Genomic DNA, 24,911 nt, shown 5'->3' on the forward strand with positions numbered 1-24,911 from the left:
CTCCTCTTTCCACCGCGCTCCGGGTACTGCCCCATCCTTCCCTTATCTTTGGGAGCCTGCCTGGAATCTTCTTTGAGGTCGTGTGTCCCCATGGGTATCCTGTAGGGTAGCCGGTGGCTCTTCATTCGCAAGCAACCTGATGTTCGTAGGCAGAGCTGTCAAACCATGCGTGGCCCTTCATGTGCCAGAAAATACTGTGAAGGTCATCGTTGCTTGCTTCTGCTTGAAGAAGAGCCTTCCCGGGCCCCCCAGCCACAGACCTCATTATCTCTTGTGGCACTTACCACCGGTTTACGTTTGCTGGCTCCTGATTCGACCCTACTACATTCTGCATAGTCCACCTTTCTCACTTTTGTCCAAACTGTCCATCACATAATGTGCTGCCTAGATCACAGTTTTAAAAGTGGCAAGAGCCTTAGAAGTGGTATGCAAACTCACCTTTTATAAATAGATAGATAGATAGATAGATAGATAGATAGATAGATAGATAGATAGATAGATATGGGACTCTCAGACCAACCATTTCCTTTTTATTTTATTTTATTTTATCTGTTCCTTCAGCAGCATCATAATATGAAGATTGCTCTATTGAGTGTTTTACATAACAACTTTCTTGCTTTTACTTTCCTTAAACCTATTTGTAGGTAGGTATTATGAGATTTTGAAAGTAGGTAAAGTGACTTGTCCCTTTTCAAACAACTAATTAGCTAGTGTGAAGACACTAACATAAAGCTGAAGTTACTGACACCAGTGTAGGTTTTTTGTTTGTTTGTTTTTTGTTTTGTTTTGTTTTGTTTTTGATGGGGATAGATACCCGGGATTGAACTCAGGGGCACTCAATCACTGAGCCACATCCCCAGATCTATTTTGTATTCTATTTAGAGACAGAGTCTCACTATGTTGCTTAGCACTTTGCCATTGCTTAGACTGGCTTTCAACTCACAATCCTCCTGCCTCAGCCTCTCCAGCCACTGGGATTACAGTGTATTCTTGAACACAGATAAATTAATAGACCAATGCAGTAGAATAGAGAACCTAGAAACAGACACATATGTGTAAATTTGATCAGTGACAGAGACAACCTTCAACATCTGTGGGGAAATAAAGACATTAAACAAATAACACTGGAAGAGTTAATTGTCCATATAAAAGAAAAACTTACTACTTCATACTGCACAGAAAAATCTGGGGTAGATCAAAGACTCAGGTATGAGAAAACTTAAAAACTTTTAGAAAAAAGTAGGAAACATCTTTATGAACTTAGGAGTAAGAGAAAACTCTTGAGATTAAAAAATAAAGGGAAGGTTGATAATTTTTTACTATATTAAAATTAAAACATGTATAAGATGCCATAAAATGAAAGATAAACCACAAAATTAAAACTGATACTTAAAATACAAAATATTCAAGTAATTTCTACAACTCAATAAGAAAAGGAAAGTGCTATGAAAAACAGCTCACAGAAAAAGAAACCTGAGCAACTTCTCAAATATGAAGACACCCAATATCACTAATCATCAGGAAAATGAAAATTAAAGTAGCAATGAGATCCCACCTCCTAAAGAATCCATCCATGCCTCAAATACTGTAGCACCCAACAGCTGCAAATCTGATACCTTTGTATAAAATTTTTTAAAACTACCAAGATGTCCCTGAAATGCTTCAAATATACTTATTATAGTTTCTTTGAAAAACAATGGATATGTACTATACAGCATTGGTGCCTGGCTTCAAAAAACTGTAGCCCTGTCTTGGTCTGTCTAAGAAACTATACTTCTTTACATGATATTGACAATAATATATGCCCTTCTTGAAACGTGTCTGGGTTGTGACATATTTTGGGGGGTAATATTCCCTAAACTTCAAGAAAAGAGGAAATTGCCCCCTCAAAAAATAACTGGCATTCAAAATTTAAAAAAAAAAATGACTGGTGTTCGAACACTAGTTGCTTGCTAAAAAGGGGGGCGGGAAATGACAGCAATGATCTTGTTTTAGCAAAAAAAAAAAAATCATCCACTATAATAAACTAATGTTATTTGTAGTCTTGATATACAATTTGCAAATTTAATTTTATAGTGATATATGAGCTATAAGCATAAGCACTTTGTACACGGTTTTATTAATGTACATATTTAAGTAATATTATAATGAAAGTGACTTAAGTCAGCCTCAGGTATTTAAGAGAATTGTTTCTCAAAAGAGGTCTGAGCCTTAGTCTAGTTTGGGGAACACTGGACAACAGATCAACCAAACTTTAGCTTGGTACAAGTCCTTCTGTGATCTGGTCCCACAAAACACCACAGACAAATCAAATAATCTAGCCTAGATAGAGCCTTCTTAGGCCAGAAGCCTTCTTAGGCAGACTTAGTATAGAGCAAACTTCCCAGACATTCCTCAAAACTTCTTAAGTGTTTTTCTATAAAAAGGGGCTTTTGATCAGAAGAGATAAACAACTGTGGTCTACATTAGTAATAATAACCATTGTTTACCCTGAATATCAGCTTGAGAAAAATTTTAAAAATGTATACAGACTGCATTTACTTTTCAACCAAAATAGTTTAATTATTGACACCCATTAGGATAAATGTGTGTCAATAATTGAACTTTTTTGATTGAAATAATTTTAAGATAAGTGTATGTGTGTAAATCATAAATTATATGCTTTATTTATTAGAAGAGACCACCAATGGAGAAAATCAGCATACCTTTCAACTACTAATGTTACTCTGTGGGCATATTTGAAAAGTACCAATACCAAAGCATTCTTTTAGACCCTCATCCCCCAAATTAGAACTAGGTGGATACATGTAGCCTGCAGTTGGAAAGTCGTTAATATAAAGGAAAAGAAAAGAAAAAACTTTAAAAAATTCCTTCTTGAGACAGTCTGAGTTTATATTGTTTGGAGATTTAGAGACAGTTTGAATTTTATATCTATTTTATGTTCTACTTGCTTGTAGCTTCTTAAAGTTCTAATCAAACTTCAAGTTTAAAGAACTTATCTAGTTGATGTTTTTAATTTCTTGATTTATTCACACCATACTACTTGCATTCTATATTCTCTATTCTACCTGAAATTATTTTGTCAAGTCTTTTTTTTTCTTCTAAATTTATTGTTTACCTAAAACAGTGTTTACTTCGAAACAAGCTATGGAATGCTATCCCTGATGTTCTGAGAAAACAGAATTTCTAAAATCCTATTTAGTTTATATTATTCAGCATTTCTCAGCCTTATTTGAACATGAAATAAAAAATAATTTTTTGGAAACAGCATTTAATTTCTTGTAGCAGTGGAGTACCTCTCCCACCTCCCCCACACCCCTAATCACTCCCTTCATTCAGTAAACCTAGATCCAAATTGCTTCTGACACATTAAAAAGTGTTAAGATTTGATACTACTGAAGCCATATGTAAAACCTCAGAGTCTGAAGTTGATTATAAAAAAGGGTAGCCTCATTTTTTTTAAAGATGGCAGCAGGGTCAAAAAGTTGCTTGTGCCACCTGAAAGCAGTGGCAAATGGTACATGCCTTTTGGGTGATGCATTATATGCCAGAGTGATTTTAAAGTATGGGGAGGTGGTTTGCAATGCTCCAGTGACCTCATATTTTTGTTTCCTTCTCTCCAAATTTATTTTCCAGGTACTTTTGGAGACTCTATTTAGACCTAGTTAGAGTAAAGCGTGGCTTATCCTACAGGACATTCTCTTGTCACCATCCAGGGAGAAGGATTCCTCTTCTGCCTCATCCTTCAGCTGCTACTGCAAGATAAGATGGGATAAGAGCAAGAGCCAAGCAAACACAGAACTACTGGGAAAGAGTACATAGCTAGGCTACTTTTTATTATTCCTACTCAACAACTGGATGTTCATTTTGATAAACATGGGAAACCATGACGCTAACAGCTTCGTATCTTCCTAGGATCCTAAGAGTTGGCACTTCTGTGGTGGCTTCACTCCACATGCTTCTGTGGCTCTTCTCCCCTCCACATGTCTTTCCTCTTCCAGGCATATAATCTATCTTCATGGTTTCTGAGTATCAATTGATGTTAAGGGGAAAAATCATCTTTCTTAGCACTCTTGAGGTCAAATGAAATGGGCCCAATGGAAATGCTAAGGAGATGGAGGTGGATGAGACAATCTTTCATGAAAAATAAAAACTTTTCCAGTATAATTTTCCCAGTCTTGGGTATTTTTCTTTTATATTATAGAAAATGAGCAATGAGGAATAGTACAACATCAGAGATAGATAAAAATGGACTCAACTAGAAATGTTAGCACATAATGTACCACAAAAGTATTAGAAAGGGGATATGAGATGAATATCAATGAACTCTCTTTATGATCATCTCAGTGATGGAGACTACTGAGTTTCAGAAGAAAACAATCACAGCACATAATTGAGACACAGTATATACTCACTAAATTAAAAAAAAATGAGTTCCTTAAGATCCTATAGATACCTACTACCTACCTACCTGGTTACTTTCCTTAGCATTAATTTATGACCATCTATGCCTTATTAATTCAGTGAGGAGAACTGTGATTGCAAAATTTGTTACGGACATCACCCAAATGTTTCAGGGACAGAGGTAAGCAATAGAAGGACATTCCGTGAAGGTGGAAAAAAACTGTTGTGAAATTAAGGACATAGCAGACACTGTAAAGTTGTGGACAGGGCTGAGTTTGCATACACATTTAAGCAAGTTTTGCATGAACACAGAAATTAAAATTTGGGGACAAATCTCTGATTCAGCTCACATTGTCAACTTTCACCACCTTTCACTCTCCCTGGCCCAGGAACGTGGAGCTCACACTTCTCCCAGTGTCCCTTGTTTTCTCTCTGCAGAAACACTCCTCAGGTCCCAGCCTTGGCATTCCTCTCCCAGGGTCTCTGCTCTGTAGAGGGAGAGAGAAAACTTTTACCAACAATTTCTCAGGCTAGCATGGGGTGGGCTCTTCTGGCTTCCAAGAAGTATTTGTTTGACCAAAGTCTTTTCATTTGGCATCCACATGAAAGCGATATCATACTAGAAGAGATAAGTCCTGATCCCACATTGCAATGGTCTAGTAGTGAGCAGTGGGTACTCTGGATTTTGTAAAATTAGAGACTCACAAAAAAGGATTTGAACAGACATTTCACCAAATGTATATGAATAGCCAATAAGCATATGTAAAGATTCTGGGTTTCACTAATCATTATAGAAATATAGATCAAAACTACAATGAGATAAAATCTCATACTCATTAAGATGAGATGGCTACTATTTAAAGGAAAGGAAACACTGAAAATAAATGTTGATGGGGATATGGAGGATTGAAACCCTTGTGCACTGTTGGTAAAGATGTAAAATGACACAGCTGCTGTAGGAAAAAACTTGGTGGTTCTTCAAAAAGTTGAAAATAAAATTACCATATAACTCAATAATCCCACTTCTGGGTATATAGTCAAAAGAAAAGAACAGAGGGTTTCAAATAGATATTTATATACTTGTGTTCAAAGCAGAATTATTCACAAGAGTTAAAACATGGAAGCAACCCACGTGTCCATTGACAGATAAGTGGATAGACATATATGTACAGGTGGCATATACGACAATGGAAAATTTTTCAGCTCTGAAAAGGAAGGAAATTCTTGACAAAATTATTCAGCTCTAAAAAGGAAGGAAATTCTGACACACTGCAACATGGACATTAATGTTCAATAGGACATTAAGCTGAGTGAAATAAGACAGTTACAAAAAAGACAGGGACTATATGAATCCATGCACATGAGGTACTTAGAATAGTCAAAATCATGGAGACAGAAAGCATAATACTGGTCTCCAGGGACTGGGGGGGGGGAGGAATAGGGAGTTCTTATTTAATGGGTATAGAGTTTCTGTTAAGCAAGACAGAAAGAGTTCTGGCAATGGATGGTGGTGATGCTTGTACAATAAGAATATACTTAATGCTACTGGACCATGCACTTAAAAATGGTTACAACAGTGAATTTTATGTTATATGTATTTTATTATAATACAAATTTGGAAATATTATTTTTAAAAAAGCTTTTTTAAAAAATTTGAGGCTCATTGTATGAGTAAGGAGACATGACAGGGAATGTTGCCCTAATATCACTGCAGGCAAAGTCTGTTCCCTTTTGGAATATTCCACCAGAAACATATTCCCAATGGACCCTTCTAGTGGGTTTTTTTCACTGGATGAACCCTGGATTGGTTTAAAGTACAGTTTTCAGTAGTTTCTGATTAAAACTCATAATTGCTACATTATACAGCCTTGGAAATGAATAAGGAGCAGATGGTGGCAATAAACCTGCCTTCTTGGAGTTAATGATCCTGGATAAAAATTGTTTTTTCAATTTTTTTATATTTATATTTTAGTCATAGGTGAACACAATATCTTTATTTTATATTTATGTGGTGCTGAGGATTGAACCCAGTGCCCCATGCATGCTGAGCCCCAGGCCCAGCCCCTGTTTTTTCAATTTTTAAATTTTAAAATAGGACTTCTTCCCTATTTATTTTACTATGGTACCTCTCCTTTTCTATTCCAGGTCCAGATTTGCAGATTAATTCAATAGCACTAAGAATACCATAGATAAGTTTGAACAGACCAATAATGAACACAGAAAGTTGCTGATTATTTTGCTGGTTTAAGAGAAAAGAGATGAAGCACAGGAAGAAGGTGACATTAAACCAAGCTCATGGGAGCCAGTACTTAAGTGGGTCCATCTCAGGGGATTCAGAGCCAAAGAAATCAAGTGAGACTTGCTAGTGATATCATGGCAAGCGGTCACCAGCGAAGGAAGTGAGAGAGTGAGAAATCATGGTAAAAGGAAATGTAAGTGCAGGAGGAAGAGCCGGGCTAAAATCAGTTCCCATACCCGTGTTTATCTGATGCTGGGGTTTCCTCTAGATCTGGTACAACCCATTCAATGGGTGAAACCCAGATGAATATATGGTATCAAGAAGAAGCTCATCATAGCTTCTGAGAAACCATGGCTTCCAGATACCTTCATTGAGGAGCTGTAAGTGTCAGATCTGGGGAAAAAAAAAAAAAAAAAAGAAGGAAACCACAGAAGGGCACCGGTAACAAGTTGTGGCTATTCGAAGTCTCAACTTAGAAAAGAGCAGAATCTGAACTGAATAGCTTATAAACCTCAGACTTTGGTGATAGAAGGGAGAAGTCAGATGAGTGGAGATGGAGTCCAGGAATTGGGGTGACCTGAGAGAGAAAGGTCAAGTCTGCTGGGAACTTCACAGCATCCACCTCCCTGTCTGTCTCACATGCAGCCTGGACATGGATTAGAAATCTACAGGTCTTGTGGTTTATGTTCACAGTAAAGATTGCATCAAATATAGAAGGTCAGTGCTGGAGGCTGGCATCTGTTACTTGGACATCTCTTTCCCCTCTGATGAACAGAACTGCAACTCACCTTTGGCTCTGACGTCTACACAAGTAAGGGAGGCTCATTAAAGTAGACTGTAGAGAGGCAGAAATGGGGCTTTGAGTGAGGAGAGGGTACAGTGAAAGAATCTCTGAAAGGGGTCTGGAAGCTGAGCGTTGAGGAATTCAACAATGTAGGCAAGAAGCTTGGGAGCATTTGTGCTGGGTCTTCTTTGCAAGACATAGAACTGGCATGGTGAAGAAGTGCAGGGTGCTTTCCAACACCTCACAGAATCTCATTTGGAATAAGGGGGAGTGGATGCTTCTGGCGATCCATCAAAGATCAATGCAGATAATGGTGGGCACCAACCAGTATGCATTTTCTGCATGAGCTTAGGGGCCCTGGTTTTGGTCTTATATAATTTATAGCTTATGTCCTCTATTATAATGTAAACTCTGTGGGGGGAGGGGGTTTGTCACATTTTTTACTGGTATATCACTAGTGCTAGAATAATATCTGATTTTCAGATAATATTCATTAAGTAATTTTTCCCTTGAGGAAAAAAACAAAGTCTCTGTGTCAGTGATTTAAAGTAGGGTGAACCTCCCTTCCCTTAAGGACTATCAGAACATTTTTGGAGGGCAGGAATCTTCATGTTTATTGTTTTACAGAATATGGTGGGAAGAGTTATAAGCACAGTCTTAGGAATATTATGATTCTATATCCTGAAAAACTCTCAGTATCTCCACTGTCTAGTTTTCCTCCCACTGGTCTTGAGAGTCTACCAGTGGGAACAAGCAGAAATAAAAGATGAAATGCATGTGATTCCAAAGCATGTGTTCCCACAGTCTTGCTGAGAACACATTGGTAGTGGAGAAAGTTGACAGGGTCAAGAAGGAGTCAGATGCATTTGATGGTAAGCAGCATGGCAAAATCAAACCCTGTGATGCCTTTGGATGGAGAGAGGGGACACCAAAAGAGACATGAGGTGCCGTTTCCTCACTAGATAGTCAGGCCTGGGATAAATCCCAGCGGTTGCTCTTATCTGACTTGGCAGCTTCCCAGTCACCCCTCACTTGAGCCAAGCCCAGGCTCTATGTGATAATGCCCAGGGGCTTTCTGGTGGCCACTGATGCCCTCAGCTTCTGCCTGAAGGCAGAAAAACAGAACTGTGCCCCATTCAAGATGACCTTTCTGGCCAGGCAGCTCAGGAGACTGAGGCAGGAAGGTCGCAAGTTCAAAGCCAGCCTCAGCAAAAGCAAGGCACTAAGCAACTCAGTGAGACCCTGTCTCTAAATAAAATACAAAATGGGGCTGAGGGTGTGATTTGGGCTACAGCTTATTTCTTCTTATGATGAATGACTTATTGCCCTCAGATGTTACTTCACTCCGTGTCTGTCCCTGATGATAGCCAGCCTACTGGAGCCCATCCTCATCACCTGTACCTGACCAGCCCCTACCCATGCCTGGGTGGCTCCACTCCCAGCTGAGGCACTGCATCAGCTCAAGGAGGTGCTGCCCCTGTGGGACCCAGAAGGGGAAAAAGGGTCAGGACTTCAGGCCCACCCACCTGCCTGGTGAGGAAGCCAGACTGCCCACTTTCTTTTCCCATTCCTTCACTTCTCTAATCCTTTTTCCTCCTCTGACTTCCTTCCTGCCCAGGTGAACTTTGCACTCCATGGCTGACTTTCTGTCCTCCCCACAGGGCTGAAGGAGCCAGGAGACTTGGTGGGGAAGGTATCAAATACCAGAGGGACAGAATCAAATGGGAGCTCTGAATCAGCAAGAGCCCAGTGGGAACTGAAAGGCTAGAAGCAGCACCTGGTGGAACTGTGGGTGAACTTCAGCCACCTGGTGGACACCCTGCTCTTCCACCTTTTTCTGATCTTCTACTTCTACCTGCTCTTCATGGCCTCCCTCATCACTACAGTCAATGTCCTCTGGAACACCTAGGCTGATGAGCTTTTCTTGTGTTCAAAAGCCAGCCAACTCTCAAGCCTATCCAGATTTCAGCCTCACTGGCCTGGCAACCATGTGGTTTTCAACCCTATTCTTCTGTGCATTTTCAGAACCCACCTGGATATTTTCCTATGCCCTTCAATAGCTCCTGTATGCTATCAGCTCCACTCAGCCCTCCCCCAAGTCCTATAATCTTACATCCTCAGGATTCGGGTTCCCAGAATACTTCCTGAAGCAATCACCCCCCCAAAAAAAAAACCCTTGAAGAAGGTGTCAGTTCTTCCTTTTTTTTATATTACAGTCAAAAAACTTAGAGTTGAGAATCCTCTTGCATAAACTTCCAATTATCAAAACAAGAATTTTATTGTGTGTTTTTAAAAATTGTATTCAAGTAGGGGCATGGAGAAGAAGGGGCTAAAATCTATTAGAAGGAATTATAATAAAATAGAGATTAACCTCTTAAATCCATCTACTCTGGATTTCAGCTTCAGAAATTAATAATGTGCCAGAACAGGGCCTCTCTTGCTTAAAGAGTGAGGCCTTTTGTCACAGCCTGGCATATGACTCATTCATCATTAAGCACTTTGAGTGTTAACATAATCCTGTATTACCATTCAGTGTCTGTGCTGCAATTTGAGTTGATCTACCTTTTCTATTCATGCTAAGAAAAGAACATTAAGCCTAGGGAAGCACATTTGAAAGTGGCATTTACTTGGGAGAAACATAAATGCCCCCATACATAACTGGAAAATTCCTTTTCCTAGCATTGGCCCTACAATTTTGAAAATCTTTGTTGGCCCATCTCTCCCATTAGCTGCCTCAGGTATACAGAAGCTCAATGTATCATTCTATAGGAGAGCTCTGGTATGATTTGTTGGACTCCCAAAGTTCAGAAAAAAAGAGATTTGAGAATGACTTAATTATAGCTCAAATATAATCTTTTATTTTTAGCAATTATTTCTTTCCCTTTCTTTCATTTGTTCTTTTACTTTGTTTTGTTTTGGTATTGGAGGTTGAACCCAAGGGTGCTTTGACACTGAGCTATATCCCAGCCCCCTGCCTTTTCCTCCCCGAGACAGGGCCTCACTACATTGCTCAGTCTGGTCTCGAACCTGTGGGCTCAAGCCATCCTTGCATTTCAGTCTCCTGGGTAGGTGGGGCTATGGGTGTATGCTGCCATGCCCAACAACTTCCACTACTTTCTTTTTGAAGTCTATATTTTCTAGGTCAGAATAGTCCAGTAGTAAAAAAGAGTCACAACATTACTCATTAAACATTATTTCTCAGCCATGTGCAGTGCCATAGGCCTGTAATTCTAGTGACTCAGGAGGCTGAGGCAGTTCCATTCCATCCTGGGCAATGTAACAAGACCCTATCTCAAAAATTAAAAAAAAAAGCACCAGGCACAGTGGCACATGCCTGTAATCCCAGTAGCACAAGGGACTGAGGCAGAAGAATCAGAAGTTCAAAGCCAGCCTCAGTAACCTAGTGAGACCCTAAACAACTTAGTGAGACCCTGTCTCAATATAAAAAATAAAAAGAACTGGGGATGTGGCTCAGTGGTTAAGCATCTCTGGGTTCAATCCCTGGTACCAAAAAGTAAAAATAAAAAAGTTTTAAAATCTGGGGATGTATTTCAGTGGTAAAGCACTCCTGAGTTCAATCTCCAGCACTGGAAAAAATGATTTTTTATATATATATATATATATATATATATATATATATATATATATATATATCCTTTCCACTGCTTTTCCTTGTAGTCTTCTGCCCCTTCTGTCACTGTAGATGCTTGAAGAGTAGTAAGATTGCCAAGGAGCTGGCAATAGTAAGATTACCTGAGGAGCTGCTGATGGGGTTGCCAGAGGCTACCAAAGGTCCTATCCACATGTTCCCTTCTAAACCTCTGCTCTCAGAGCCAAAGCCACTGGAAGCTGTATCCTGTGGTTGCAGATGCTCCCAGCTGGATGCTGAGTCAACAGGACCAGCTGTGACTTGCTCTTTCCTTGAAGTCCTTCTGTTGGGACTCAGAAGTCTGCAGGAATTGGAAGTATTGAGTCAGAAATACCCTATAATGTTCTGAATTGCTCCTTTCTCATGACCTTCAAACTAAATCAATGTCCTTCATTTTCCTTTTAGGATCCCCCTCCCCAAGATCTTTGGCTGCTCAGTTTTCAGAATCCTGCCAGACACTCCCCATCACCAGTCCTCCAGGCATAAACAAAACACATTCAAAACCTGCTACATATATAACCTAGGCTCAGAGCCCTGGTGCAACTAAATAAATGATTGCATCTGTTATTACTCTAGCAGTTCCTCGACTTACCACATACTACAAGGTGGGTTGTCAGAAAGGAGTCAGTAATAACAATAACCAGTGTTTATTAAGTTCTGATATGTAACAGGTTCTCTTCTAAATGCACTACACAAGTCATGAGTGAGCATTATGCCATCAACGCAGACAAGACACATTTGTGTGTTTCCACAAGGTCAGGATTTATTAACAATAACCCCACATGCTACATCACTTTCATCAGCATGTTATACTTCATATATATATATATATATATATATATACATATGTATGTGTATATATGTATGTATCTTACTAAATAAGGTAAGAAAGGGTAAACAGTGATAAAGGGTTTCAAGAAACTTTATTAAGAGCAAAGGCAGAGAGAAGATGCAAATGCAAAAGCAAAAGAGTCACTGCAGGTGGTCTGATAAGATTATGAACCAACCTAAGAACTTACTCAGGGTGCAGAGCTATTCAGGTCACAGAAGTTATTCAAAGCAAAAATGCAGCCAGCAGGAATTTGGGAGGAGCAGGCACAAGGAACTGAGTTGAAGCCCAGGACAGAGTCAGGGTTTGTGGCCTGATAAGATGACTGGTCAGTACTGTGCCAGGTCTTAGGTGGCCCTCCTTTTATGTGCTTCAGGTGAGAGGGTTAACTCATTCCATGGCCCAGTGTGTCTGATAAGCTCAGGGACTGGTTCCTCTGAAACAGGTTTGATATGTCCATGAATCCATGAGCTGCTAATTGAATTTGATAAGTTTGTGGTCATCTTTTATTATCATGATTCATTTTTCAGTTTGTACCTTGTGATGATGCTGAGCAACGGGGAGTTTCAATAAATTCTGTATGTCCCATCTGGTGGTTATCTAGTTGCCCAATAGAGCTACCAGGTCATTTTTCCATAGCACTTGTTCTCAGATTGGAGTGGCTCTTGGCAAACAGACACTTTATAAAATGGAGTCACTCAGCGCAGAGCACTACCTGAAAGCTGCTATTCCATACAACATAAAATAGCTCAGAGCAGGGCATAGCTTGCTCTCACAGTGAATTAGCACATTTCATCCTTATGTAACACTATAGATTCAAATACCCATATTGTCAAATGTGTTCTGGAATTTGAAATATTTCAGATCTTAAAAAGGTAATAATTGTGCATGGACTATGTGATCTGGAGGTGGTTTGTCCCTACCAAAACTCACACTGAGGCTTGGCCCCAGTGTAACCATGTTGAGAGATAATGGGGCCTGTAAGATGCAGCATGGGTCACAAGGGATCCCTCTCATGGAATGATTAATGTAGTTCCCATGAGAACAGATTGTTATAAAGCATTGGTCCTCCTTTACTCCCTCCTTTCTTTTGCATTTACTTGCTTTTCTCTTGCTTTTGAAGTAGCATGAGACCCTCATTAGAAGCCAAATGGATACTGGTCCCATGTTCTTGGATTTCTGAAATGGAGTTAATAAACCTCTTTCTTTATAAATTATTCAGTCTCATGTGTTCTGTCGTAGCAACAGAAAACGGACTAACATACACTTTCACCATTCTTTTCTAGAGAGCGTATATTCCAAAATCTAATCTGGGCAGGGCATTTTTCCTCTGTACTCTATCAAGATTTTCTTTTTTCTTTTTTTTTTTTTTTTTTTTGCTGTTGACATATATTCTGCTGCCAGACATGTATGAATCTTCTACTCCTATGCCTTGTCCTGAGATTGCCATCTCCCCTAGAAACTAAGCCTTGGCTCTTTGCTGAGTGGCTCATCTATCCAGCTTTTGAGGGGTTCTGAAATTATTTAAGATCAGTTTACACCATTTGCCTTGCACCTATTTTCATTTACATATTTCTTTGCTTCTTTTCTTACCCTTCCTTCCAAAATGTTGCTTTAAGTTTTATTTGAATAGAAAAATCTGCAGTTCACCTTCTTTGACACATGGGTTAAGATTCTATATTTCCTTTTGGTAAGAGAAGACATAATGTCATTTAGTGATTTGATTTTTTCCGAAAGCAAAATCTGAACATGCGCTCTTAACACATAACTCCAAATCTCACAGAGCCTTTGAAATTAGAGCTCTCCCACAAAATTAATAGGTGTGGTTGCTGCCTTTCTGTTCCACCCATGAGAATCAGGATCAGCACACTTTGTGCTAACAACTCTCCTTTTGTTATCAGGCAAATCCCTGAAAGGTTCTGCAAGGCAATTTATGGCAATTTGTGGCAATTTGTGTCCTCTGTCATCTTGCAGGGGATGGCCTGTGATGACCTGTCTGCCAAGTAGCTGCCCAACACCTTGGCCATCCATGCATAGTGCTGTCCTGTGGGTTTTGCACTTATTTTTGTTCACTTTCGTGTTCCCTAAACCATTGTAAGCAGTACTTCTTCCTGTTTTCCACATTTCCCTTTGGTTCCACACTAGCCTGACATTAGAATATTTTACCTCATGACCACCTTTGCCTCCCACTCTCCCTTCCTTCAGGTCCATAGGATGTGAAGTCACAGACTGTTTCAAGCATGTTCTTTTTCTCACCTCCAATTTCTGATTCTCCCTTGAACATCCTCTCTTATTTAATCATTCGTTGGCTCTACGAATTCTTCTACCACAGTAAGGGGAAAAGGTACAGTAGAAAGACACTGGAAATTGACAGCCCTGGGTTTTAATCTGACTCCATCACTTGATAGGGTAACCTTGGAACTAATGAAGAAATTTAAACTTATAAAGTTAAGCCACTTGTATCTGCCTAAAGTAGAGCTAATAACACAGGTTAAGTTTATTGCTTTTGAAAAATTATTTATGGGCTGGAGGATATAGCTCAGTGATAGAGTACTTGCCCAGCATGTATAAGGTCTTGGTTTAATACCTAGTGTGGGGAGAGAAAGAGAGAGAGAAGAGGGAGAGGGAGAGAGAGAGAAAAAAAATAGACCTTTTAAAAAAATCATTTTGGGGTTTATAGAAACCAAAAAGCTAAATATGCAATATTAGAGAGCACTCATTTTTCATGCAGGCTGAGACCTAAAGTACAAAATAGACTTGTAGGCGGGAGGCAAGAGACATAAAGAATTGCAGATTTTCTAGCTCAGCCCCCTCAGTTTTTAGATGAGAAAAATTAAGTAGGGAGAAATGAAGTGACAAGTACAGGTTGTCACAATTCAACAGAGCCTGGGGTCAGAGTCTAGTCTGTGAAGGCGTCAGCCACGGGCGAAGACTTGTCCATGGTACTTGTTTCTCAGATGCTTCTCAGGAGTCCCAGGATTATTGCTCTCTTGTTCCTGAGCGGCACAGAAGCCTGCTCCCAGCTAAGTGGCCCATCCTGTACTGGGGGTTCTTCAGCTACCCTCTGTACTCTTGGTTCTCTTGCCTGGCCAGTGGCCTCTGTATATGACTGCCCTCCATCTGGGCTGCAGAATGGAGACCCTCACTTACCAACTCCTTCTGCATCAAATTCTATGCTCCCAAATTACAGCATTATCCCAAACCTAATCTCCCAGAGTCCCAGATGAATTGGGCCAGCAGGCGGACCACACAGTGTGATATCTTGGAATAAACTGAGGAAACAGGTGTTGGTGATTGTTTGCACAACTGCAGCAAATAGTACTGTCTCCACTGTTCACCTTTGGCTCTAAGCACTGTCTAAGCCCAGGGATTTCTCTGATGGAAACCTAGGGGCCTAATTTCCCAGTCCACGAGACTCTCTAGCTATGGATTAATGAAAAAAATGAGAAAAGAATAACATAATCAGATTAATCTGGCTTTGAATCTGGATTCTGCCAACATCTACTGAACAAAATGTTTTTAAACCTTTCTGCTCCTTTGTTTTCTTAACAATAAAATGATCTCTCAAAGCAGTCATGAGGACATGAATACTTTAAGTGCCTAACAAGTATAGGGCAGATGACACAAACTATGACACAAACACCATGGGACGAGTAGTTAATTTCTCTGATATGGGGCTGGGGATGCAGCTGAGTGGTAGAGCACTTGTCTAGTATGTGTGGGATCCTGGATTCCCAAGGTTGGACTGCAAAAAAAAAAAAATAAAGGTAAATTTAAAAATTCTCTGATATGGTATCAGGACTCCCATGAGTTTCCTAATCACCTTTCTATATCTGCCTAAAGCATTGGTGTCCCCTCTCCCCATGGTGAACTAAAGTATTCAAAAAATATTTCTACTGCCTACTCTTGTATACCATATATTAGAGGTCTGAAGATGATAAGTTTCCTGCCCTCCAAAAGGTTACAGAGCTGGAGGGAGATGTACATATAAAGATGTTTTAAATTTAAGGGTCATGGTAGAGTACAGGAGTTTATTTGCATCTGTGTGTGTTTATGGGTGAGCATGTGCACACATGTGACTGTGAAAGAAAGCCTTCATAGAATGGGTGCTTAAGTCAAGCTGAATCTTTCTTTACAAATTTACTAATAAGTCAGGAGAACAATGGTGGTTATATTTTAAGATTGAGGAAATTATAAAGAAGAAAAATCATGACTGGCCCTGTGGCTCATGCCAGCAACTCAGGAGGTTGAGACAGGAGAATTGCAAGTTCAAGATCAACCTGGACAACTTAATAAGACCCTGTCTCAAAATAAAAGATAGGACTGGGAATGTAGTGGGTTCCAACACCAGTAACCACCACCACCCTGTCCAAATCACACTACATGATTGGGCTGCTGAATAGTTTGTGATGTTTCTTCATGTGTGGTCCAAGGCCCAACTATATTAGAATCATCTATGGATCTAGTTTAAAATGTAAATTCCAAAGAACTACTGCCTGCAATTCTGACTTGGGGCTAAGATTCTGATTTAGGGCCAGAAGAGTGGGGCTAGGGCACTTGTGGGAATTCTGATACACATGAAAGATAAGGACAACTCTAATTAGAATGTACAATCCAAGGCAAAAAAAAAATGATAAGAGATAGGTGGGAATGATCAGAAAGTGACTTTTATACCAGGCTAAGGAGCTAGATTTCATCCTGTTAGGTTTATGGTTCTCCAAATGTGGTCCCAAGACAGGGAGCAGGAGCATGACCTGGAAGCTTGATGGAAATGCAAATTCTTGAGTCCAGCAATCATAATATATCTGCTATAGACAATGGGAGCCAGTGAAAATTTTCAAGGATAAGAAAAACATTGTCAGATTTGTATTTCAAGTAAACTACACAGGCTGCAGGCACTGTGGATGATAATCTAGAAAATGCCAAACTAGAAGCGAGATCACAAAAGAGGTGACTAGATTTGGACAGTGCACCATAGTTGCCAGTGAGATTTTTCACCTTGGTTTTCTACTCTCCAAGGAGGATTGACAGTTCTCCAAATAAGGGGCACCTAGAGGATGGGCAACCTAAGACTGAAAGAAATATTTTTGAGGTGACTTGGGGATAGCTATGGCAGAGGTGCTACAAGGTATAGGGACTGCCAAGGAAAACAAAGGTTTCTAGAAACAACTCACACTTGATGGTATCCTCCAACAAATCCAGACCTGCTCCTTAAGGTTTTGGAACCCAGTCCAGTCATGCCCTTAACATAGACTCAAACCATCTCTGTCTTCCCTTAGCCCCTCCCTGCAGGTCCAAGTGCTCCCATGCCCAGACTCTACCTTTCCTGGAATACCCCGACTCTGACTCTTTACACTGAAGGTAACCCTCATCCAGAACCAATTATGAGTGCTGGGCCAACCCACCACCTGCCTGGTGTCTCCACAGGTTTTACAAAACTGATAGAAGATGACAGTTGCCCTCATGTCAGAGGATAGCAAGTTCTGAAGCCTATTCAAACAGACCCTGCCGTCAAACCTGGAGGCTGGGGCCCTGCCTCTGAGTTGAACACTGTATCTCACCTGGGCTCCTAAACCCAGTGTCTGTGCTCTTGGCCCTGCCGAATATGCTTCATGTTGGTATCCTGAAGCCTTAAGGATTCTATTGTTCAACCTTCCCATTAGTGATCCACCAGAGAGCCAGCCAACAGGACCACAGATGCCAATCCTAAGAATTCTGAAAAGGAGTCTCAAGTGGCTACTCACTATATAAACTGAACATTCCATGGAGAGAGGCCAGAAATTATCCTGCCAGTCAGAACAGGCAGTGAGAAGAAAGGATGTGGTAACCACTCTATTAACATTTGGGATTTTAAGAAGTGTAAAATTCCTAGGATCCCAAGTTGCCGGACTCATCATTTGTTTTCAACTGTGGCCAATTTTACCCCCTAGGGGAACTTTGGCAATATCTAGAAATATTATTAAGGGATATAATTAGGGTGGGGGGATGTGACTGGCATCTGGTAGGTCAGAGACACTGCTAAACATTTACAAAGCATAGAACAGCCCTTTGAATAAAGAATTGTCCAGCTCAACATGTCAGCAGTACTGTGCTGAGAAACTCTACTCTAGGTAACCGCAAGCTCCCAGTATCCTAATTGGTTCCAGAATTGCCCAAGGAGGCAGTTACAGCCCAGATTCACAGCTTCTGTTTCTAGATGTCCTAGCTGAGGAACCAAGAATCTGAAAGATATATAAACCCCGGGTGGAAGCCCCGGTGGTGCCCAGAAAAAGAAGAGAATGTGGAGGAAGTCCCTGACCCTCCTGCAACCACACTCTGAACCCACCAAGAGTTTTGGAGCTACCACAAAATCCCATAGTTTGCCTTAGGAGAGATATGGACCAAGAGTGAAAAGCGGAGTCCTAGAAACTCCCCAAGATATTCCAGAGAATGCAGGGGTCAATTTCTCCTGATAGCCTTAGAAAATGATTCCCCAATTACTAAAGCTCTGTGTAAATAGGGCTGACCCACTTCCCCCCCTTCTGCGAACCCACTGGTAAAAGGAAGGAGGAGGCAGATTCACCCAGTAGAGCCTGTTGAGATCATGGTATAAAAGAACTCTGTCCTGGGATGAACTCCAAAGTCCTGGGATGAACTTCAAAGTCCTGGGATGAACTCCAAATAAGAGCTAGTCTAAGCAAGCATGCCTCCTAAGCAAGCATTCCAAAGTACTTGCTTATTTGTTGGACAGTAACGTGTTCTGTGGGTACCCTGCCCACCCTAAGGATTTTAAAGTAGAAGCTACCTGATGTTCATGCAAAAAAAAAATCCTAGTGTGATTTTTAATTTTTTAAATTTTATTGTGATAAAAATACTTAAAATGAGATCTATCCTCTGGACAATACAGTATTGTCAACAATAGCTACAGTGAACTCTAGAACTGCAATGAGCATGGGAGTACATATATCTCTTTGAGATCCTGATTTTATATATATATATACACACATATCCAGAAATGAAGTGATTACTGTGATTGCTAGATCACAGTAATTTGAATGAAGCGATTGCTAGATCAAGTAATTTGATTTTTAATTTTCTGAGCAACTGCCATACTATTTTCCTGAGTGGTTGCATCATTTTATATTTCCACTAACAGTGTACAAGTATTCTAATTTCTTCACATTCTCTATGATCTTTCTTTGTTTTTGTGTTGATGATAGCCACCTGAACAAATGTGAGGTAATATCTCATTGTAGTATTAATTTGCACTTCCCTGATGATTAGTGATGCTGAGAAACATTTTCTATATCTATATATGTCTTTTCTTGGAGAAATGCCTGTTCAATTCCTTTGCCCATTCTAAAATTGGGCTATTTGAGGTCTTTTTGCTATTGATTTATAGGAGTTCCTTATATATACTGGATATTAATTCCTTATCAGATATACAATCTGCAAATATTTTCTCCCATTCTGCAGGTTGCCTTGCCTTCTGTCAATGGTTTCCTTTGAAAAACTATTTGATTCTTATAGCTTGTTATAAACCATAGCATTGTAAAATCTGCAACTTAGGTGATTTTAAGCCCTGTCATTTTTGTTTTACTTGAAAGTAATCTCTAATTTATCATTTGTTTTGGTGTTTTTGTTGTTGATGATGATAGTTAGTTATGGGTGTCTAATTGTTTTGGTTAATGACAAAATCTTTATTTTCCTCAAACTTACTGTCTTCTAAAATGTGGTCAGAAAACACAGAGCCAAATTGCATTTTCTCCATTTAATTGGTTCTATTTCCTTTTTCTACACACACTTACCCAATATTTGTAGTGTATGGTTATTTGGAGGATTAAATACAATAAAGTAGGTAAGACACTTATCACAATGTCTGGCATATAGATAAGGGTTCAGTATGTCAGCTGTCACCAGCAACAGCGATACCACCTGAGGTTTCCAGAGCTGAAATCAGGTAGGGTATAAGACCTGGCCTTGCTGCCTTATTTCTCCTGCCTCCATCATCTTCATTTCCTGTCTACTGAATCTATTGTCGAGTGCAACGTATAGATCTAGGTCACTCCAGCTTTTCAGCCAATCTCAACAAGGATCGGAAGCTTGAGGCCAGCCTCAGCAATTTAGCAAGACTCTCAGCAACCTTTCTCAAAATAAAAAATAAAATAAAAAGGACTGGGGAAAGTAGCTCAGTGGTAAAGTGTCTCTGAGTAAATCCTCAGTATAAAAAAAGAAAGCAAGATATACATCAACTATCTTCAGGCCCCTCTCAGAGGACTTAAAGTTAACCCTCCTTTCATGCACCCAAGGTCTGGTAGCCCAGCCTAACTGTGGACACCTCCTGCATTTCTCCCTTGGAAGTCCTTCAACTCTGTGCTCAATTTCTGCCTGATTGTCCAGTCATAATCAGCCCCTTTCCTTGAAGCAGAGAACCATCCTGAATGATAGCCGATTTTCCTAAGGGTTTTGGTCCCCCAAATCTCTGCCTTGTATTCTGGTCCCCAAACGCAAGCTCTTAGGATCTTGTTTGCTGCTGTCTCAGACTTAAGAACTCATTTGCTTTCACCTACTTCCTGGGTTGGCCACTGACATACCTGGCCTTCCAGATCTGTCCCAAGCCCACGTGTGGGTAGCCTTAAAGGTACACTGTGTGTAAGGCTGCCTGGCTTCCCAGCTTAGGAAAGCATCTACAGTCTGGATGGCTGCCCCTGCTGCCCCTGTTGCCAGTTCCTTATGCTGCCAAATCCTAACTTGCCTCCTGAGTGAACCCTTTCAAGTCACGAAGGAGCCCTATGACTTGAACAGGTTTTCCAACAACTCCCCTTTGTCCTTCTCTCCCTCCCTTTTGCTCTGTTCACCTCACTAGCTAGATTTATTCTCTTCCTTCTCTTCTTCCTTTCCCTTCAACCCCTGCCTGAGACTGGCCAAGTTCCCAAAGAAGGGGAGAAATTACTTACAGAGGCTGTACAGTGGAGGGACTAAAGAGATGGAAAACCTCAAATGGAAGACATTGCTGTCCTCTCCTGTACTATCCTACTTTGGGCCTCTAAGTCATTCCTGCCTTTCTCAGCACTTTCTATTTAGGGCTGTCATGATCTTCCATTCTGAACAAAGTTTATTTTGTATTCTAGGTCTGACCTTTATCCCTTTTGCCAGGAGAAAAATTTTCAAGTCTTTCTGAAAGTATAACTAAGATATATAATAAAAAAAATGCTCCAATTCAGTCATTTGATCTGATTATTTTTATTTTATTTTATTTTTTAGTTTTTCATTATTTAATTATCAGGTTTTTTATTGGTTGTTCAAAACATTACAAAGCTCTTGACATATCATATTTCATACATTTGATTCAAGTGGGTTATGAACTCCCATTTTTACCCCGTATACAGATTGCAGAATCACATCGGTTACACATCCACATTTTTACATATTGCCATACTAGTGACTGTTGTATTCTGCTACCTTTCCTATCCTCTACTATCCCCCCTCCCCTCCCTCCCATCTTCTCTCTCTACCCCATCTACTGTAATTCATTTCTCTCCCTTGTTTTTTTCCCCTTTCCCCTCACATCCTCTTACATGTAATTTTGTATAACAATGAGAGTCTCCTTCCATTTCCATGCAATTTCCTTTCTCTCTCCCTTTCCCTCCCACCTCTCATCCCTGTTTAATGTTAATCTTTTTCTCATGCTCTTCCTCCCTGCTCTGTTCTTAGTTGCTCTCCTTATATCAAAGAAGACATTTGGCATTTTTTTTTTAGGGATTGGCTAGCTTCACTTAGCATAATCTGCTCTAGTGCCATCCATTTCCCTGCAAATGCCATGATTTTGTCATTTTTAGTGCTGAGTAATACTCCATTGTGTATAAATGCCACTTTTTTAATCCATTCATCTATTGAAGGGCATCTAGGTTGGTTCCACAGTCTAGCTATTGTGCATTGTGCTGCTATGAACATCAATGTAGCAGTATCCCTATAGTACGCTCTTTTAAGGTCTTCAGGGAATAGTCTGAGAAGGGCAATAGCTGGGTCAAATGGTGGTTCCATTCCCAGCTTTCCCAGGAATCTCCATACTGCTTTCCAAATTGGCTGCACCAATTTACAGTCCCACCAGCAACGTACAAGTGTACCCTTTTCCCCACATCCTCGCCAGCACTTGTTGTTGTTTGACTTCATAATGGCTGCCAATCTTACTGGAGTGAGATGGTATCTTAGGGTGGTTTTGATTTGCATTTCTCTGACTGCTAGAGATGGTGAGCATTTTTTTCATGTATTTGTTGATTGATTGTATGTCCTCCTCTGAGAAATGTCTGTTCAGGTCCTTGGCCCATTTGTTAATTGGGTTATTTGTTTTCTTATTGTTTAATTTTTTGAGTTCTTTGTATACTCTGGATATTAGGGCTCTATCTGAAGTGTGAGGAGTAAAGATTTGTTCCCAGGATGTAGGCTCCCTATTTACCTCTCTTATTGTTACTCCTTGCTGAGAAAAAACTTTTTAGTTTGAGTAAGTCCCATTTGTTGATTCTTGTTTTTAACTCTTGTGCTATGGGTGTCCTATTAAGGAATTTGGAGCCCAACCCCACAATATGTAGATCGGAGCCAACTTTTTCTTCTATCAGATGCAGAGTCTCTGATTTGATATCAAGCTCCTTGATCCATTTTGAGTTAACTTTTGTGCATGGTAAGATGTGGGAGGCAAACCTTAAGGGTGACTGAGGCGCTCAGTCACAGAATGGGTGTGTCTTGTTACAGCCCCATGAGTGAAGCTACGCTCACCTGTTCCTTTGTAATATAACCCCTTGCCCTGTTAAGTATAGAATCTTCCATGGAAGTGCCTTGTGTGTGTCCTCTCCTCTTACTGTGCCCTTGGGTGTGGCCTACCCAGGTGTCAGTCCACCTGCTGACAGTGGATATCATGAAGATAGACTCAGCCCTCGGAAACCTGACCCCTTGCCTCATTTGAATAGCTTCTCCTCAATAAAAGGGGTCAGTGAATGCTCTCTCTCTCTCTTTCTGTGAACCTTAAGGTCAGAGGAGCCGTCACAGCAACCCCAAAGAAAAAGGTATTTGTGTCTCTTGTGTGGTTATTTCGTGCAGCCCAGTCAGCCCAGTTCAACTGGAGTGACCCCTGAGCCTTTTAGTTGCAAGAACAGAAACCCGGCAGTGAGAGAAAGGGATTCAGTTTCATTTTGTTGCATATGGATTTCTAGTTTTCCCAGCATCATTTGTTGAAGATGCTATTCTTTCTCCATTGTATGCTTTTAGCCCCTTTATCAAATATAAGATAGTTGTAATTTTGTGGATTGGTCTCTGTGTCCTCTATTCTGTACCATTGGTCCACTCACCTGTTTTGGTACCAGTACCATGCTATTTTTGTTACTATTGCTCTGTAGTATAGTTTGAAATCTGGTATCGCTATACCTCCTGATTCACACTTCCTGCTTAGAATTGCTTTTGCTATTCTGGGTCTTTTATTTTTCCATATGAATTTCATGATTGCTTTATCTATTTCTACAAAAAATGCCATTGGGATTTTGATTGGCATTGCATTGAACCTATAGAGAACTTTGGTAATATTGCCATTTTGATGATGTTAGTTCTGCCTATCCATGAACAGGGTATATTTTTCCATCTTCTAAGATCTTCTTCTATTTCTCTCTTTAGGGTTCTGTAGTTTTCATTGTATAAATCTTTCACCTCTTTTGTTAGGTTGATTCCCAAGTATTTTATTTTTTTTGAGGATATTGTGAATGGGGTGGTTTTCCTCATTTCCAGTTCAGAAGATTTGTCGCTGATATACAGGAATGCCTTTGATTTATGCATGTTGATTTTATATCCTGACACTTTGCTGAATTCATTTATTAGCTCTAGTAGTTTCTTTGTAGACCCTTTTGGGTTTTCTAGGGATAAGATCATATCATCCGCAAATAGTGATAATTTAAGTTCTTCTTTTCCTATCTTAATGCCTTCAATATCTTTTGTCTGTCTAATTGCTCTGGCCAGTATTTTGAGAACTATATTGAATAGAAGTGGTGAAAGAGGCCATCCCTGTCTTGTTCCAGATTTTAGAGGGAATGCCTTCAATTTTTCTCCATTTAGAATGATGCTAGCCTGAGGCTTAGCATAGATAGCTTTTACAATGTTGAGGTAAATTCCTATTATCCCTAGTTTTTCTAGTGTTTTGAACATAAAGGGATGCTGTACTTTGTCGAATGCTTTTTCTGCATCTATCAAGATGATCATATGGTTCTTATCTTTAAGTTTATTGATGTGGTGAATAATGTTTATTGATTTCCGTATATTGAACCAGCCTTGCATCCCAGGGATGAATCCTACTTGATCATGGTATATAATTTTTTGATATGCTTTTGTATCCAATTCACCAGAATTTTATTGAGGATTTTTGCATCTAGGTTCATTAGAGATATTGGTCTGTAGTTTTCTTTCTTTGAAGTGTCTTTGTCTGGTTTTGGGATCAGGGTGATGTTGGCCTCATAGAATGAATTTGGAAGAACTCCTTCTTTTTCTATTTCCTGAAATAACTTGAAAAGTATTAGTATTAACTCTTCTTTAAAGGTTTTGTAAAACTCCGCTGTATACCCATCTGGTCCCGGGCTTTTCTTGGTTGGAAGTCTTTTGATGGCTTCTTCTATTTCCTCCTTTGTTATTGGTCTGTTCAAATTGTGTGTATCTTCCTGACTCAATCTGGGCAAATCATATGACTTAAGAAATTTATCAATATCTTCACTATCTTTTATTTTATTGGAATATAGGGTTTCAAAATAATTTCTAAATATCTTCTGTATTTCTGTAGTGTCTGTTGTGATATTGCCTTTTTCATCCCGTATGTTAGTAACTTGAGTTCTCTCTCTTCTTCTCTTTGTTAGCATGGCTAAGGGTCTGTCAATCTTATTTATTTTTTCGAAGAACCAACTTTTATGGTTTCCATGGTTTCTTTTGTTTCAATTTCATTGATTTCCGCTCTGATTTTAATTATTTCTTGCCTTCTGCTACCTTTGCTGTTGTTTTG

At 39.9% G+C, this 24,911-nt stretch overlaps 1 protein-coding gene across 1 annotated transcript in view; it reads left to right on the forward strand.

Moving 5' to 3' along the window:
* Positions 1–24,911, forward strand: part of LOC101969696 (5-hydroxytryptamine receptor 3C) — a 99,854-nt gene that overhangs the window by 505 nt on the left and 74,438 nt on the right. The window contains 1 exon segment of the mRNA XM_078041165.1: positions 11,131–11,278. Within this exon segment, the coding sequence (XP_077897291.1) occupies positions 11,131–11,278 (148 nt within the window).

Source organism: Ictidomys tridecemlineatus, chromosome 3, assembly GCF_052094955.1.
Source record: "Ictidomys tridecemlineatus isolate mIctTri1 chromosome 3, mIctTri1.hap1, whole genome shotgun sequence".
Taxonomy (NCBI): Eukaryota; Metazoa; Chordata; class Mammalia; order Rodentia; family Sciuridae; genus Ictidomys; species Ictidomys tridecemlineatus.